General features: G+C 40.9%; 1 protein-coding gene across 2 annotated transcripts in view; it reads left to right on the top strand.

The window, feature by feature from the left end:
- Positions 1 to 657: 657 nt before the first annotated feature.
- The window catches only part of ndst3 (N-deacetylase/N-sulfotransferase (heparan glucosaminyl) 3), a 56,863-nt gene continuing 37,476 nt past the window's right edge, over positions 658 to 20,044 (top strand). For both annotated transcript variants that reach the window (XM_077524894.1, XM_077524892.1), the window contains exons 1-2: positions 658 to 1,056; positions 3,567 to 4,746. In XM_077524894.1, the coding sequence (XP_077381020.1) occupies positions 3,748 to 4,746 (999 nt within the window). In that variant the 5' untranslated portion in view covers positions 658 to 1,056; positions 3,567 to 3,747. The remainder of the gene's footprint in view (positions 1,057 to 3,566; positions 4,747 to 20,044) is intronic.

Here is a 20,044-nt window from a genome sequence, read left to right on the forward strand (position 1 = left end):
CGTCTAACACAGATGAACCAATCTCTAGGTCAGAATGGCCAATTGGTATTGGTTGGTCCATCCATCCATCCATCCATCCATCCATCCATCCATCTATCCATCCATTTTCTTGACCGCTTTTTCCTCACAGGGGTATCGGGTTGGTTCAATCACCAATATTATATTGGTTGAAAACACCCATTATAGAATGGTTGTTTTTACTAAATGATCTGTCAGACACATAAACTACTACAGATTGGTCAAATCTACCAAAGAAAGTGTTAAATTTGACCAATCTGTTCTGAGAGTGTACTGCGTGCTTTAAATGTGTATTTTTCTCTCTCTGCAATGTTTTGAGTATAACAACATGTGCGCGATGAGGGAATCAGCAGAGCGCACCATAAACTTGCACCGGTGCGTATCCGCCCATGACACATCCTTCATCCCACTAACGTCAACTAACGGCCCGTGAGCTCTTACCGGACCGTGATCGCTAGTGCTGGAGGACTGGGGTTGGGGGGGTGATTTTTGTGTCAATCATTCACGCCAGTCTTCCCCCTCCCACCCTTTCACTATAGTCGAGCCTCCTCCTGTGTGTGTAGGCGCTCCTTCGCAACGCTCTTTTTACGCACGGCCGCTATAGTCGTTAACGGACAGCCTATACCGTCGGCGCTCCCATGTTTGTCAGCTCGCCTGCCAATCTCCAGCCTTAAAAGCGGAGATAAAGGCAACTTGGCGGGAACGAAGAAGAAGAAGCGCGTAGGGAGGCAGAAGAGTGGGATAAATGGAGAGGAATGATAAAAGGGGGGAGGCGAGCGCATCATTCCGGGTGGCTGCCCCTGCTGCTTCTGCGAGAGAGAGAGAGAGAGAGAGAGAGAGAGAGAGAGAGAGAGAGAGAGAGAGAGAGGGGGAGAGAGAGAGAGAGAGAGAGAGAGAGAGAATGGCACAGGGCTGTAGCATCCAAAACACACGGGGGAGGTGCGCCACGGAGACCAGAGCCACACGGAGCACCATCACGCTCACCGTTCGTCCGTCAGACATCCTCCCCGCGCAGCAGCGCCTCAAGCCCGGCGAGAGGTAAGCGGCTCCTCGAGACCGGCGAATGGACGAGCATTCAGCTGGTGTTTTGTTTGTGTTCTTTTAGTCATTTCTGCCTCGTCGCTCTGTGATGTTTACTCAGTATTGTTGCACTCTTGCTTTGCTGCATCTGCAACAGCACAAGATTAGGCTACTTTATTTTTTATTTTATTTTTTAAGTTTTATTCCGTTCATAGCAACTAGGTGGTAGGTTTACTTGAAATGTCTCTCAATATATTTGAAATTTGTTTAAAAAATATAAAAACTGCTGAAAATACCTGTGGCTTAACTAACCAAAGAAAAGTCAAGAGTGTTGAATTTTTAGTTATGATTTTTTTTTTAAATTAAAATTAAAGTTCAATTTTAAGCAATAAAATTGTACATATTTTTCTTCAATCAATCAATCAATAACGATATTAGGAGAGTAATAAATTTATGAGCTCTAATTTTAGCGCCCCCGTGTGACATCCAATGACACTACACCTGGAGAGTAACAAGTTATTAAAATGTTTTGCTGGAAAATTTTAATCATTATAGATAATAGAATCACATTTAATTCCTCTCATGAAGAATCAATCAAAGTTTATGTCCTCATGTATGGGCCAATCACGAGGATCAAGACAACTTTGTTAAGAGCTGCTAAACAGGAGTTATTGATTCCTTACTCAGAGTATAAGATTCCTCCCCCGAGTATGAATTGTGTCATTTGATGATGAAGAACAAGAGGACAAGTGTCAGGAAAAATGCGATTCATGTGAGAATGGTTGAAAGGGTAAAGAAGAATGGTGAGAAAGGGGAGCAAAAAATATGCTGTGGGATCTTTTCTTCTCTGTGGCTCCCGGCACATACATTAAGATGCTAATCCTTTTTTGTCGCTTTCTATAATTCTCGGCATTTTGTTCCTCTCTGTTTCTCTCTTTCCTCCTTGTCTCAATTTCTCTCCTTTTTTTTTTTTTCTTGTACTGTCATAGGCTACCCTCAGATTAGCGCTCCTGGCAAAAGGAGTCCAACTCTAATTTTGTGGTACTTTAGATGATTAGGTTCAGAAATAGGACAGAAGTGCACAGAGTTTGGTGCAATTAGAGGGAATCTCCGCAGAGCTTTATAGGACTGATTAGTTGCGCTCCCGTCCACCTCCCCACATATTAACACACGACAGCTGCTGTTTATTGACTTGTGTTTTTTGCTGGGGGGTCACGTGTGTGCATGCGTGTGTTGGGTAAGCCCTAAAGATACGAGTCGTTTTCAGTCATATGCGTACATACCAGCTGTTGTGCATACTGGTAAGAGGTTGCAAACGTACTCACACTAAAGTCGAAGTACAGATTTGATTGCTTAGTAAATTAAAACAAAAACAAAAACAAAAAAAAGAACAGATTGGCAAGTAAAAAAGTAAAAATACATTTTTGATAATGTGGCACAATGGAAATAAAATGTCTGTTCCCTGCCTGCGTGGGTGTTTTTTTTTCTTCTTCAGATTAGATAATCGTTTATAGAATCTCGTGGTCTTTTGGAGGGCACAAGACACACTACTAACAACATTAAGCAATTATTTTAAATAAGGCAATGGATGGCGAGTATCTTGCACTGTTGTGTAATCGTCTTTACTGTTCCGTGTTTCACATGTCTCCATGTGACTGATGTTTCTCTCCACTTTAAAAATATCTCAATCAGTAACTATGCTTACATTCAGTTAATAACCCTTTAAAAACCCAAATATTGGTAATATTCTGGTTTTGAAAGGCCATGTACAGTAAACACGTGCAAAACCCTGAATAAGACCCTTGGCTTACTCCTTTCCTAACCCGAATCTTTGGTCATATAAACGCATCAGGATACCTCCTTAAAACGGTGGCCTGAACTACTTGTATGCATGGCGGCCATCTTACGTTGCCAGGATGTTCGTGCTTGGCGGAGATTGGAATATGTGAGCAGGAGTAACTCTGCCGTCCGCTCATACATGTAAACGGGTTAACCCGAATGTTTCAGAAACCGGAATTTTAACATTTAAATGAAGATTGACGACATGTGAAAATAGTCAATCAATCAATCAAAAGCTCTGAACTGATGTTGTCAGGGAGGATTATAAGTATTAGAGTTATGTGCATCAATTAATTTTGAGCGTCAACGTTCGGTACACCCTTTGGTCATCGTCAATCCGTCAATATTTCAAGCCGAACCGCCAATCCGTCATTCGTTGATTGCACAGCAAAATGACTGTCCATCAATGTTTCCATCATTCGAGGTGGGCATCCATCAACGTTCCGTCAATCATCATTCATCAATCTGTCACCAAAATGGAAAGTCAGTCATTGGCGGATTGACAAATTTATTGACGGATTGACAAGTACATTGACGGACTAAAGCACACCCGTCAATGCTAAATTTGTCAATTTTTAGAAGTTTCGCGTTAATCGTCAACAAAATGTGTGTCCGTCATTGAGGGAGCTTCAGACAATATTGATGGAATGCCCACTTTTGATTTATTCACTTCTATATCCTTTTCACAGGTATTGATCCTTATTGGCCGCCCATGTGAAGATTGGAACCTTTTCAAAAATGACGTGTGTGCCTCGACCTCCAGCACCTCCCCCGTCCCCACCCGCCATGGTCACATGATGCACCCCTGAGTGGCCTTGCTCTCCCATCCCCAGACTCGACCAAACGCTCCTTCCGAACCAGACGTCGGCCATGACGGTGGCCGTGCGATTCCGCCGTCACTTAAGGCGGCTCCTCTTGCTGCTGGCCTCCTGCTGTCTCGTCTCCTTGCTCCTGTCTGCTTACTTCCTTTTCACCAACTCCTCACCTGCCATGCAAATAGGACAATCCTCTGAACCCGCCTGCTCCCAGCCCCTCTCCATGTCCCCGTACCGCCAACTCCCGTACCCGTACCCTCCGAATCCGCCTCACACGCATGTCCACACTGACCCGGCGGTGCTAGTGCTGGTGGAGTCGCAGTACTCTCAGTTGGGTCAGGACATTGTGGCTATTTTGGAGTCTGCGCACTTCAAGTTCCGCGTGGAAATAGCCTCAGGGAAGGGTGACCTTCCGCCTTTGACAGATAAGGGCCGCGGACGATATTCGCTCATCATTTATGAGAACCTCCTCAAGTATGCACATGCAGACACGTGGAACAGACAGCTGTTGCATCAGTACTGCACCGAGTTCCGGGTGGGCATCATCGGCTTCTACCGCTCCACGGAGACCTCCCCGCCTCTGCTCAAACTCAGAAACTTCCCGCTAGTGCTCAGGACCAATCAGGCCCTTTGGGACTGCTGCGTGGTGTCCAGCTCTCCCATCCTCACCTTAACCAAACCCGGCACGGACCGCGGGGCCTTACCCGGCGAGGACTGGACCTCCTTTTCCTCCAATCACTCCACCTACCAGGCTGTGCTGCACGCCCGAACCAAGGACGGAGCAGGGGTGGGTAGCGGTGACAATCCAGGGCCTGGTTTTAGTCTGGGCCTGCAGGCCACTGTAGTGCAGGACATGGGGCTGTATGACGGGGTGAGGAGGGTGTTCTTTGGCCAGGGGCTAAACTACTGGCTCCACAGACTGATCTTAGTGGACACCATCTCCTACCTCACTGACAAGAAGCTGACTTTGGGCCTGGACCGGCACATCCTGGTGGATATAGATGACATTTTCGTGGGAAAAGAAGGCACCCGCATGAACGTCAAGGATGTGAAGGTATTTCGGGGGGGTGCTGGGTGAATGAATCATTCTCCTAGGAAAAAGTAACTAATATCTGCACAGTGCTGGCAAATATAAGAAATATGAAGCTCTTGCCCTGGAAATCTGAAAACTTCAGCAAAATACTTGACAGGTCATATATTGCAGTGTGTGTTTGTTTGTGAAACATATGTGTTGCCTTACGGTAAGAGAGTAATTATCTTAAATGGAAGTTTACAGGCCATTTATAGGGACAAAGGCACCAAGTGTAAGAGGGTTAGAGGAGGGGTGAGAGTGAGCGAGTGAATGAGCAAGTGAAAAGATGAATGGCTCCTATTCCTCTTTTCCCACGTTCCTCCTCTTAGGCAAACTAAAGGAGAGTCGACCTCTCAAGGCGGCTATTGTTTCAACACACGCTCGCTTGAGCGGCCACACTCGGCCTACACACAAAGCCATGCGCCTACCCGGATGGACATATACAGTAGCTGCACACATTTGTTGCAATCGTCACAAAAGCACCAGGAATTTTGAGCTGCATTGTTTTCATTGGCCTTTCTTCATTGCAGTGCGGAAATACAATTTATTTGCAAAGCCCTTTGAGACTCTTCTGTGCTTAAGGGCTACATAAATAAATTTGACTTGACTATTTAACCGACAGCCCTAAAACTTGGTGAAACAGTCGGACGCAGGCCAAAAACAATCACTTCAGTTTTGGTTCAGAGCTGCACTAAATTGCGGATTGAAGAAGTTAGATTAGTTTAATATACTGGATGTTTTGAATTGTTTTTTTTCCTTAATGCCTCAGAGGAATACTGCTTACATTTCAATGAAGATGTAGTAGATTATAGATAAATATAAGATTGGGCACCTCAATTTGTGTTTCACGAACACACACACACACACCCCCCCCCCCACACCCCCACACACACCCCACACACCCCAACATTTATATATATATATATATATATATATATAACATGCAAACTCCACCCAGGAAGGGCGGAGCCTGGACTCGAACCCAAGTACTCCATAGTACTCATCCGCCATATATCGGTATATATACACACATATATAGAGTGACTTTTACTCAGGCATATAAATGATTTTGCAAATTAGACAAATAATTATAACTGCTAATTACATAATTATAAATGTAATGTGAATGACACATTTTATTTAGTTAGGGCGTGTTGTTCTTAACAAACTGTGGAAGTTTGGAGGGTAACAGAGTCGCAAGCGCTGTTAAAATGCCTTTGAGAAAGGCACTAAATCCTTATCTGTCCATGGCCGTGACCATATGAAATTTAGCTGACATCACTGTTTTCGGTGTAAACCGAATTCCCCGTTTACTCTAATTTATTATTTATTATTTAATAAGTGGCAAGGTCATACTTAGTTTATTACATGTGAACGCCATGCTTGTGTGGGTTTTTCCTTCATCCAAAGGGCAAACTCTGGTCTGAATAATGCACAAATACTCTGAATCTTTTTCACCCACAGTCTTTCTGTTTAGTTAAAGGAAACATTATGCATGGTTTCAAATATAAAACATTATTCAAAGTATTATTTATTTCAACAAACTTGCACTATAATCCGCTTGTCACACTCTGCTTCAAATTATGGCATTGTGGGGACAATTCTGTCTCACGCAAATGCCAAACAAGTACGGCCTTTGTTACTGTTACAACCAAGTCAAAGCAACCGTGTTGTCAATTTAATAACTTTGTTGCCATATTTATTGACTTTTTAAACCCTGCTAACAACTTCTTCTCTTTTTTTTTTATTTTATTTATTTTATTTATTTATATTTTATTATTTATTTATTATTTTTTAAAGAAAACCCCTAAGCAACAACATATTGTGTAAACTATTTGTGGCTTTATTGGAGACTTCTGAGTATTCTCCAGAGATGATGTTCTCCTCTCTGTGTCCAGATTGTCAATGAATGATGCTTGTATAGAAACAATTATAGAAACAATTTTTAAAAAATTCCAGTAATACGCCCACTTATATATATATATATATATATATATATATATATATATATATATATATATATATATATATATATATATATATATATATATATTATTTTTATTTTTATTTTATTTTTTAATGGTAAATGGTACTTCATTTATGCCCTGCGATTGGCTGGCAACCAATCCAGGGTGTCCCCCGCCTACTGCCCAGATCCAGCTGAGATAGGCGCCAGCAGCCCCCGCGACCCTTGTGAGGAATAAGCGGTCAAGAAAATGGATGGATGGATGGATGGTACTTCATTTATATGGCGCTTTTCCACCTTACAAGGCCCTCAAAGCGCTTTACATTCTACTACTCATTCACCGACTGATGAGTATCTTGCTCAAGGATACTTCGAAGTGGTCACGGTGGCATGGGATCGAACCCACAACCTCTGGATTAGGAGATGGCCAATTTACCACTGAGCCAAAAAAAAAAAAAAAAAAAAATCCATCATTTTCGTCTTCTATAATTCAGATTGTGTGCTGTGTCTTTCCAATTCTCATGTTCTCTCACTGTAAACACACACAGGTGATCAAAGCAGGGGTGTGGGGGCGTGGGTGCGTGTGTGTATGTGTGTTGTGGCGGAGACAAATTTCAAATTTTGTGTGCACGTACAGGCATGTTTCAATCTGTGACATTTAGGATAGAATGCCACTTTCCATCAATGCCTGACAAAAAAGGTCCCACCTGTCCATGGCTGAGATGCAGGGGGGGAGATGTGAAAGCATGCAGCTGCTGGGGAAAAATAAACAAAACAAAGTAAAAAAAACAACAACAACAAAAAAACAACAACAAAAAACAACAACAACAAATCAAACAAATTAATATCTTCGTTAATACATGATTTCTTTTATATATATATATACATATATATATATATATATATATATATATATATATATATACATATATATATATATATATATATATATATATATATATATATATATATATATATATAAGGATAAAGGAGTATACTCAGTCGCACATACACATTATTATCCACAAATTGAGCAACCATGCTCCCTCTCGTATGAATTTTCATTTTAAGTCAGCCTGACTCCTCAGCTTTGTTCCATAAATATACATGAGGATGAACTGGTGGTGTAACACAACGACAGGGATGTGCGGTGGGGGGAGGTCAAGAGACGTTCAGACAGTGGCACAAAAAGACAGAGCCGTTGCACCTCCAACGCACACACGCGGCTGCCACATTTGCTCCTTCAGGATAGCAGGAAATCACAGAGAGGAAGATGGGAGGAAAGGAAGGAGGACGGGAGGGTGAGTGGTGCCTAGGGGGAAGAGCTCGCAGCAAACTTCCTCATTTCACAGAGACAAAATGCTGAGGGGGAATGAGAGAAGAAGAGGGGAGGTGGAGGAATAGAAATATGATGATGAGAAGCAACTTCTCCCGTAAATAGGTGATGAAGGTTGAACAAGGTGACAGTAGTTATCATTCTCTACTGTGTGCTGAAATTATTTCACATTGCTTAATTTATTGAGTGGAATCTTAATGGATGAACACAATCCATTCTGGGATGTGGTTAACCTCAATTGTTTCACATTATTAAATGCTACTATAGCAGCTAATGGGCATTCAATTCATCAGTTCTAGGCTCAGACTTTTACCACCATAACATATTTACGATGTAATGAAGTAGAAATACTTTGATATTGTACTTAACTTTAAGCTAGCTGTTATAAAAACTTGAAAATGTGAGTCTGCTAATTTCACACTGTGCACCCTTGTTGAGGCTGGTTCTTCTTTTACAAGAGATAAAAAAAACAATCAAACCCCAAAGAAAAAAAGAAAGAAAACAGGTTAATCCTTGAATGTTTGCTGAGATAAGCTTCATTGATGTATTCCGTGGTTTGCGTTCGATAGTAGCCTACAATGTTTCCCAACCTTTATTCAGCCTATAGGCACCCATTTTACATGAGTAAATCTCACTGCACACCACCAAACAAAAATGTCACGAAAAGGCTGACATAGCGATGATGTCATCTTAGTTATATTCAATTATTTACAGAGGTACTCAATATGAAATGTGGGCTTGTTGAATTGAATAAAAAGCTGATATACTCACAGGAAGCCAACAGATTCATTCTGCTGTATGAATGGCATGGTAAATACAGTAGCCTACCATATTTTAGGTGCATTAGGTGCAATATTAATAAACGGGTCTATTTTTCAACATTATCATACATAAGGTGCACCGGGTTATGAGGCGCATTATCTTTGTGAAGCATAGTATGTTAGATTATTGTATTTTAATTGTACTGTATGATCTGATAGCTTTAGCGCTATTATGCTAGGCTCAGACCATAACATAAAATAAAGTAGTACCATATATCTCGTTTGATTTTTTTTTTTTTTTTTTGCTGTGTCACTACATGGAGAAGAGGAAAGGAAGACAAAAGTTTATACATTGTCAGTCAATCTGGTGACCGGTGGTTGTGTTATTACTGTGGCTAATGCTAAATGATATATTGGTTGACAGTTCGGTGGGACGAAAAGAGGCGTTTTCAGCAGTAAAAAGTTAATAGTTTGTCCAAAATGAATTTGATAACTTCATTACTTTTTATTTACAATTAATGCCTTTAAAAACTATTTTTTTCCACTTGGTGTCGACTGAAGATGACATCACCTGTGCTAAGGAAGTAGGTAGGCCTAATGACCAGTCATGGCTCAGTTTGCTGATCAAACGCCGAAAACAGGTGAGCCACGATTGGTCGTTACCTACTTCCTCAGCACAGGTGATGTCATCATAAGTCGACAGCAAGTGGAAAACTTAGTTTTTAAGGTATTAATTGTACATGAAAAATAATGATGTTATCAAATTCATTCTGGACAAAATATTAACTTTTTACTGCTGAAAATGGGTCTATGAGTCAAGTAGGCCTATCCCTTTAAGTGTGAAATGGTCCAAAAAATATTGTAAAAAGGTTTACTGTAACTTCTGCCATCTCAGGAAGGAAGAGCTTTTCATAGTACTGACTACTGACTGTCACCATATACGATTGGCATATAGATAAATGAGCACTTATTGAAAATTTAAAGGCTCCAATTAAGCTTGTATTTCATCACAGTTTGTTAGTCAGACTGCACAAAAAGTAATTGAATTGTGAACAAATATATTCAAACGCAGGAATTGGCTGTTTAAAAAGGTGTAAAGTTTGGTGTTGATCCAAATTAGGATTGTATCCATAGCAGATGTTTGCACTCTGTACTGAATGTTTCTAGTTAGGGAATGATGTCTGCTTCATGGTTTTCTCAAAGGGATTCTATTTCATATTGGAAATTAGTACAACAAATATTACTTTTGGCATGTGTTGAAGTTTGTTTTGCTTCATATCAAAACTCATTTTTGAATTCCATCGATGAGGAGATTTAAAGCAACAAAATGTACAAATTTCTTCAAAACCAGCCTGTATGTAACCCTGCATGAAATTATGAAGTGTTACTGAGTAGTCACACCTCCTCTTTTTTCCTCTTTTATTCTCCAACAAAGAAGAGTGAGGAGGACCAATTAAAATGCCACCCTCTTTCTCTCACCACTCTTCATTAGTCTCACCCCACGAGTTCATCTAGTGACAAAAAAAATTGACACAGCCTTCCTGGCTTCACACACACGCAGTCACACACAGACACACACCTTTATTTCCACCATTAAAAATGATTCACAGGGAGGCAGCCAGCGGATGACATTTCTCAAAATGAGGGATGATGCCAGTCAAAAAGTGCCATCAATGATGCGAGCGTGCTGCTCTCGTGTTTTTTCTAATTTGCGCCTTTCTCCCTCTTGTCATCAAGGAGGTGTCCCATCCTCGTTTCCCTCCTCACTCAACCGCCCCCCCCGCCGCCCTGCCAAGTCATTGATCACTATCTGCGGCCTCTTTATATTCTCCTCCTCACTCTTTCGCTCACGACGCGCACTGTGGACTAAAGCATTTAGATGAGGCCTTAAAGGAGGGTCTTGGCTTCGGTGCAAAGCTGTGTCACTGTGCATCCTTTTCCCCTGAAGGCATGCGTAATTTATTGTGATGTTTGTACAAGCTAAACTTGAGGTGGACTGCCAGAATGAAGAATGAAATGTCCTACATGTTTGGGTTGTGATGGTTGTGCCTTGCGCAGCTGAAAGTGTGAGTCAGATATTGTACTTTTAAAGAAGGGGGTTTTCCCCAGTGTTCTCGCATTCAACCATTCACTTCTGAGTCCGGAGGTGGACGGGTTATCTTAAACACATACAGTTCAACCCAAAATCATTCATATCAGCCCAATTTATGAGTTAGTCAGTTTCTATGTGAAGAAAAAAAGACTATACTATAGAATTTAACCAAATCCTATTTCCTCATTATTTCCGGCGATTTGAATCATTTTCAAAACATGAAAACTTAGGGCTCTATTTCCGTAGATAGTGCACCTGAGCCATCACCATGGCGCAAATGCCAGCGTGTCCTGATTCTTGCTGTGCGTTTGCCAGTTTGGCAGACTGCTCTTTCAAGCTGGGCATTTTGGCGCAGAGAGATTATGTCCTCAGAAATGCACCCGGAGGAATGACAATTTTGTGGCAAAAAGTCCATCTATATTTTTCTTGCTCAGACCACGTCTAAATGCTGGCACAGGTAGTTTAATACGATTTTGGCGAATTTGATCGGAGCACAGGCAGATATTTTAGTGGCAAAAAGTTCATCTATATTTACTCCTGCGCAGACCACGTCTAAATGCTGGCACAGGTAGTTTAATATGATTTTGGCAAATTTGATTGGAGCACAGGCAGACATTTTAGTGGCTAAAAGTCCATCTATTTGTACTTCTGCTCAGACCACATCTAAATGCTGGCACAGATACGGGCCCGCCCTTCGTCACAGATAGTTTAATACGATTTTGGCGAATTTTGCTGCCAAATTTCTGCTCAACACTTCACCCTATTTATCAGTATTACAGTGGAAAATAAACAGGGCGAATGTTTACTTTGTTACCTTTTTTTCTTTGTTAATTTTCCACAGTTCTCCTAGTAAAAAAATAAATAAATAAATCTGGAGCCCTGCTACTGGACCTGACAGCTGTGGGGATAGCACACAAACAATGGGGCTGGTGGGTGGCCTCCAAGTGCCCATTTCATGTCGAGACGCTCGTGCGTGACTAGCGTACCACACTTATTGGGAATAGAATGAACAGCTTTCATTGGCCATGAGAAGGGATGGGTACCGAACACGGTATTTTTTGTAGTATGGACCGATTTGGGTCAGTACTTCTGAGCACCGATTCACGTAAAATTAAACAGTGCCGTGTTTTGGTTCTGAAGCACGTCTCTGTTGTGACTTTGCGGGAGTAGAACAGTATGATTTTCCATGGCACACTTGAACACAACATTTACGTACCTACACCAGCGCAGGATACATTTCCGGGTTTGCAAACGAGCTGGATTTTTGTGGCATCAAGCCAAACAAATAGCATTTATGAAGTATGACAACCTCTGTGCCAGGCTCAGGCTGGTAATATCCCCGGTTTCCCACAATCAGTGCACGGCTGAGAGGGAGGTGTCGGTGTCATTGTTCCTCACTGCACCTGCGCACGTCGCCTGCACCGAAACTCGGAGGTCCACCTCCCCCCACCAAATCTTTTTTTCCCCCGTATATTTAAGTCCAATGTGGGTATGAACTCAACGCAGGCTTTACATTCTTGACAAACAACTGCACAAGAAACAAAGATAACATCAATTATTAATTCATATATTTACTGTTTAGCTTCGTTCCTTGTGTGGTTCATTGCACAGAACTGTGCTTTTTGTAATATTAATTTATTTGTATTAATTATACTTCAGTAATTGTATAATGTTATACCTTTATTTTTACTATTCCTTTTTGGCTCATGTGTTTTGAATTTTAAATCTTTATTTGTCAAGTTTTATATACAGTATTGAAAAGTAATTGTTAAATTGATTTTTAAAAAGATTTTATTGTTAAATAAATGATGAACATTTATTACCATCTAAATAAATAAATGAGAGAGAGAGAGAGAGAGAGAGAGAGAGAGAGAGAGAGAGAGAGAGAGAGAGAGAGAGAGAGAGAGAGAGAGAGAGAGAGAGAGAGAGAGAGAGAGAGAGAGAGAGAGAGAGAAACAAAAGTACCGAAAATTGTTATGGTTGAGTATTGGTTTTGATTCCCATGTACTGAGAACTGGAACCGTACCGGTTTAAACGTGAAAGGTACCCATCCCTAGCCATGAGTGAAGTCTGCTATCACCACTCCCACAATGGCGCAGCACTCCCTCTTTTGACCCCTAGTTGAAAAATCCTTGTGTTCATGTGTTGATTGAAAATCAGGCCTTGTTTTTAAACATCCGGAGAATTATGTATGGAGAAAAAGCACTTTATTATTTACAAGTGTGCAGTGAGCACGTGACCCATTCCAGCAGCATGTTTAATCATGTTTGCCACAAAACTGTACTTTCACTTCAGAGCGATGTGTTTCGGGTTAGGTCACCTTCATGTGTCTAGTGAGCAAGACACAGAAAACAGATGGATAATTGATATGAAGACACCTTAGTTTGTTTGGGTACAAAGTCCGGCTGAATTCGAGCACAGATGAAACTCTCAAGAAGTTGGGGTTGTCCTCATGTTCACTTTGGTTCTCGCGCTGACTTCAAATCAAAAGTTAAAGAAAAGGCTTTGTGCAATATGCTAATAGTCCGAACTTCAGTCAAGGTTTTGGCTGAGCGGTCCGCTATTTATTGCACATTCCTACTTAGAGTTAATCTTTAGAGCTAATTAATATGATGCATATTTGCCACTTTAGTCTGCAGAATTGAGCTGACTCCATATCCATTTGTCACCCAGCCAATAGCATCGCGGAGTTGGACAAGGATGAGAAAATGCTATTAAGTGTCTCAAAGTAATTTCTCATACAAGTTCAGATTACGTCATTCAGTTCTTTCATGGCCACAGGTAATGTCCTTAACGGGGCTGGTGAAGCCAACAGATATGCGAGATTACTGAAAAAAAAAAAAAAAAAAAAAAAAAAAAAAAAAAAACCTAGTATGAATAAGGTACTTTGTTGTCTTTTTACAATGTGTTACAATAAACAGATTGTGAGCACAAGCTGTTTTGTGTTTAGTCACAGTTTGTCACATCTTCTTTTACGTACCTGCGATACAAACCGATGTAAAGCAGACCTTGGCTCCAAGTTCAAGAGCAAAAAAAAGGCAGAGAGTAGTGAGAGCTATGAGGAGACTGGCATCAAGTCTCTCATCAAATAGAGATGCCTGACCCACTTAAGTTTGCGGGTCTGGTGTTCATATTACACGCATAGCTACACAAACAGGCGCACACACTTGACAATCCATAGCAAGAATTAAATCTCATGCACAGTGCTGTTTTTCAATGAAAAAAAACAAACATTGGAGCACTAACCACTTAAAAAGGCCGCATACAAGAAAAACGACATTGCTCTTTCTTACTGCCCAATGTGCCTCCATTGCCCTGCCTAAGCCATTAAACTAGGGACTACTACATGTATGCATGCTGCAAATGTTTCATGATGATATCATGTTGTTTCTGAGCGAACAGATGAGGTAAAAGAGGAAAACGATGCACAGCTACAACATTTATGAAGTACTTTCATAGTAGAAGCTCATACAGTAAGAATAGATGAAGTAGCATAATCTGTAGAAACAAGTCACGCCAAGGAATCAGAAACTTTAGAATCCTGAATGTTGTTGGAAATTGCCATTGACATTAGATTTTTTTTTTCCCCAGTGGATAAAATGAATACAATAAATGAATTGTTTAAATAGTTTAAACTAAATATTTACTCTTTTTCAATGTCAGTCATATTGAGTCATAGAATCATGTCCGGCACATTTTTTTTTTTTTCAATATTGTGGTTGTTGTTCCAAACTTCCCACAGCTGACATCATGTTCTTCATATTTAGACTGCAAATTAGCAAAGACAAAATCAACAGCACCTCTGCTGTTTGCAGCCCAGTAGTGCACTCCATTTTGCCTTAACAGCTCAACACAATCACCTACATTCTTACTTATCACTTAATTGATCGGTTGATTGTTGTATTCTCATCTGCAGTTTGCGTGAAGACACTTGCATTTTTTAGCAGTCGAGTAAGTTCTTACTTTTCATATATCACACTTTCCAAAGTGTCTGCAGATCATTAAAAAGTTCCAAAATTAAGGCCTTAATTATCATTAAAAATGACAGTACAAATTAAATCTGCTGTTCAAAGTTCTTAAAAAGGCCACAGAGACAATAAATAAGATATAATTTCTTTCGAAAACTTTTGAATTAATTTTACAAATTTGTTGATAGTGTTTCGCATTTCAGCATACTACCAATGTGCAGAAAAATGTGTTCTATTAATATGTGCAGAAAATTGTGTTGAGCCAACAGTTTAGGATAATGATTCATTTAGTTGAGTATAGATGATTAGTTGATAAATCTGTAGCTATATGGCATGTGGACTGTATATCAAAATATTGTCACAATTTAACATAATATATTCACATTTCAATTCATGTCACTCACTACGGATTCAGGACAGGTCTTGAAAACAGGCATTCAAAAACTTTATACTTGGCTGTAGATCTGATTTGGGGAGTCACTTGTTTCGAAGCAGAAATTGTGTAACATAATTATTTGTGCCATGTTAGCCAATAGAAACGCTTGCATATGCCAGTAACAACAAACCAACCAAAGTTAAGCTTTATCCAATTATTTGACAACTGAATCAATACTCTGTATAATATAGTGGTGGGAGGGGCCCTGTCCGCAATAAAGAATGACCTCTGCTGTCTATTAGAATATAAGCATTGTTTATATTTGGCTGACTTGAACGGAAGAATCAAGTTTTAAGAAAAAGAATGACAGAATGAGGATATATTTTATAATGTGCATGACAAGCCAGATGTCCAGCTGTCGATTCCCCCAACTACCTCCATCTGTCAGAACGCCGACATCTCGCTGGCACCTCGTATTGCGCTTACGACACACATATGCAGACGCGCGCACACAAGCAAAGCAAACTGGCATTACTTCTGACACTGGCAATGCGATGCAGCTGTGGGCTTGGGCACAGAGAGCAGGGCTATCGCTAACCGCTAATCCTCATGTGTGTTTACCTTCATCACTAGAATTGTCAATATGCTGCGTACACAGACCCCCAGCCGCCGCCATCCACACTTCCACCCCGCTACTCCCACTAAGCCAAACGCAGCCTTCTCTCTTACGGCTGGTTTTATCGCCACGCTCAGCATCCAGGAGACAGATTGGCCCGGTATTGCTTCAAGGCCTCAGTTCAATGAGATCGGCTGCCATTACCATCAGGAAAAAAAACAACAACAAAAAAACAGCAGGGGATGACTTGATTGTTTCTCTGAGATTTTCGAAATGTCTTTCTGTCTAAGAGGTATGTCACGTTTAATTGCTGGGTGCAGTTTGTAGTCTTCCCCTGGGCCGCCTCGTAATGATCATCAGTTCTTCACTTGGGAAAAAAAACCCAAAACACAATCAAACACTTCTGTTTGATGGCAGCAAAGACCCACAATTTGCCTGACACATTTTCGTTCTGCGATGGTAACATATCTTTTTTTTTTTTTTTTTTTTTTTGCATTTGCAGTATGAATATTTTACTTGTACTTTTCAAGCTTTTGCACATCTCAGGCGTTGCATTCCTGAACATGATATACAATTGCAGTCAAATAATGGTCAAGTTGTAAACGTTTGCGTCCAAATGAAATGTTCACAACATGATGACAGTACATTGCACACGACCTTAGCATTTCTCGAGAGACTTTACTTCAGTGTGTATCAGTCTATTTTTTAATTTCTCAATTGCAATGCCACGATAGAAGTTTAAACAATAACGGTTAAGAGGGGAACGTCCCCAAAGGTGGCCTTTGAGACTTCCCAGTTTTACCCCAAAAAGTTGAGATTTTCCTTGGAACTTGATATTCATTTTATAAGTAGATGTTATGTTGTTAGCAAGAAATCCCACACGTAAATTATAAATTAACTGAAAGCAATGGAAACAGCAAAATAAGTGAGCTTGCTGTCATGGTGGCCCTTTTTTCAGCAACATGATTCAGTGAGCAAACTGTCTGTGTACTGCTCAACACATATACAGTACAAGCCAAAAGTTTGGACACACCTTCTCATGCAATGCCATCCATCCATCCATCCAGCCATCCATTAGGGGTGTGAATTGCCTAGTACCTGACGATTCGATTCGTATTACGATTCACAGGTCACGATTCGATTCGATACCGATTAATCCCGATACGAATTTATAAGTCAATTGTTGCGATTTTTTTCATTCAAATTTAGAAAATACTAATCAGTAAGCTTGTAGAGTGTAAGATTTATATGAAAATGTATTATTTATTTATCTGAAATTTCAGTCTTATAGAGGTTGTAATCTGTTTCATGTTTGAACAGCATTAAAATAAAATATTAAGGCTTAATGTTCCGTTCATATAACATTCTTCCATGCTCAAGGTGTGAATCCTAACCCGAAGTCAGACGTTTTGTTGAATATTTTCCCATTAAAAATGGAAGTTTAAAAATTGATTCACACACACAAAATAAAAATAAAAAATAATAAAAAAGGCGTTGAATCGGTAAGACTACCGAATGAACAATTCTGAGCTCTTTAAAAAAAAAAAAAAAACGATTTTTTTTTAATTGAATCGATTCGAGAATCGCGCGATGTAGTATCGCGATATATCGCCGAATCGATTTTTTTTTTTAACACCCCTACCATCCATCCATTTACTACCGCTTATCCGAGGTCGGGTCGCGGGGGCAGCAGCTTTAGGAGGGAAACCCAGACTTCCCTCTCCCCAGCCACTTCAACCAGCTCCACCGGCGGGATCCCAAGGCGTTCCCAGGCCAGCCGAGAGACATAGTCTCTCCAGCGTGTCCTGGGTCGACCCCGGGGCCTCCCGCCGGTGGGACATGCCCGGAACACCTCCCCAGGGAGGCGTCCAGGAGGCATCCGAACCAGATGCCCGAGCCACCTCAGCTGGCTCCTCTCAACGCGGAGGAGCAGCGGCTCGACTCTGAATCCCTCGCGGATGACCGAGCTTCTCACCCTATCTCTAAGGGAGAGCCCGGACACCCTGCGTAGGAAACTCATTTCGGCCGCTTGTATCCGGGATCTCGTTCTTTCGGTCACGACCCACAGCTCGTGACCATAGGTGAGGTTTGGAACGTAGATCGACCGGTAAATCGAGAGCTTCGCCTTTTGGCTCAGCTCTTTCTTCACCACGACGGACCGATACAGAGTCCGCATCACTGCAGCAGACGCTGCACCGATCCGCCTGTCGATCTCCCGCTCCATCCTACCCTCACTCGTGAACAAGACCCCAAGATACTTGAACTCCTCCACTTGGGGCAGGATCTCATCCCCGACCCGGAGATGACACGCCACCCTTTTCCGACTGAGGACCATGGTCTCGGGTTTGGAGGTGCTGATCTTCATCCCAACCGCTTCACATTCGGCTGCGAACCGCTCCAGTGAGAGTTGGAGATCCCAGCTTGATGAAGCCAACAGCACCACATCATCTGCAAAAAGCAGAGATGCAATACTGAGGCCACTAAACCGGAACCCCTCAACGCCTCGGCTGCGCCTAGAAATTCTGTCCATAAAAATTATGAACAGAATCGGTGACAAAGGGCAACCTTGGCGGAGTCCAACCCTCACTGGAAACAAATCCGACTTACTGCAATGCAACGGCAATGCGGAAGGTAACACAATTAGAGATTGTCATTTTTAAGGTACGTGTGCAAATGTTTGGCAACTTGTAATAAGACCTCAGCGTTTCATTATTCTGCTACATTTTTGTGACGACTGAGTGATTCTGAAGAGGACACCGAGGGCACTTTATGGTAATATTGACCAGAAAGTGTGCTGATGACCATACAAATGGAAATAAAATGCATTGTGTGATAGCCTACCATAAAAATTTTTTTAATGCCAAGTCAGCTGTGTTTGGTGTTAATTTGAAGAAACCTACCTCCCAGGCACATACAGCAATATAACAAGCGGAGCGTCGGCTTTCATTGTTAAGTCACCGTAAATAAAGACGTTTAAAAGTACATACGGCAGCAAGGGGGATTGTGGTTAGCACGTTTCATTTTCCTCACAGTAGGACGTTCAGGATGGAATCTCAGCTTTGACCCTCCTGTGAGGCATTTTAATGTTCTCCCATGCTTGCATGGGTTTTCGTCAGGTACTCCAGCTTCCTCACACATTACAAAAATTTGCATGTTAGGTTAATTAAAGTCTCTAAATCAGCAACTTTTAAATGCCTGGAGGGGTCCATTTTTCAACAGCACTCCTTGGGGGCAACATAGAACCACACACTTCCTAACCAGGTGTATGACAAAAAGGTCATTCATGCACAAAATAGCTGTCTCTGTTTTTGATTGAAACAATATACATACAGTATCTTCATGCTCAATGCATGCATAAACAAATCAAAAAACAACAAAGGATTTGAAAAATTTAAAATAACCACATGGTTTCTTCTCATGCATAAATCACCATTCAATTATTTAAAATCACAATTTTTCCCAAATGAGGTCACTGTTATGATGATCAAAAAAAATTATGTGTCACGAGAAAATAAACAGTTCATTACAAAGTTTTGTGATGTTTTACATACAATGATGTCTGTTTTGTTTCATTTTAAATGACCTTGGCCAAATAATGTACAGTATTTAAGTTGAGTTATTTTTTTATTTTTTTCTGCACAAAATAGTGCTGAACACACATTAACAGCGATTATCAACTGGTTCCTTGAAAACCCATTAAGGTGGGTCACAGACCGGAAGTAAAAAAAAAAAAATAGAGGGGATCTTCGGTTCCATTGTCAATGTAACCTAAATTTCTACAATGTCTGAAAATCACGTCTATTGAAAAATCACCTGTGTGCTTGTTTATACCTTATTGCAACAAATACTTTTTTTTTCGGCGTGTTTTTTTTTATTTTATTTTTTTATGTTCCTGTTCCTGTGATATATGTTATCTTGCGGAATATAAATGATGTGTCAACACTAATACAGAGCGCACTTGGACCAACTCCCACGCTAGTGCTCGCTCTTCCCGACATGTGCGTTAATAATGCATTTTGACCAAGTGCATCGATGAGAGTAGATTGAGTTAAAATGCAAAGCGCTTGACAACAAAGTTAATTTAATTCCGAGTATTTGGATGTGTGCGTGCTCACGCGGATGTGATGTAAAGGATGTCATCACGGTGGAGACAAGGGATCAGATT

The sequence above is a fragment of the Festucalex cinctus genome, chromosome 6 (genome assembly GCF_051991245.1).
Source record: "Festucalex cinctus isolate MCC-2025b chromosome 6, RoL_Fcin_1.0, whole genome shotgun sequence".
Lineage (NCBI taxonomy): Eukaryota > Metazoa > Chordata > Actinopteri > Syngnathiformes > Syngnathidae > Festucalex > Festucalex cinctus.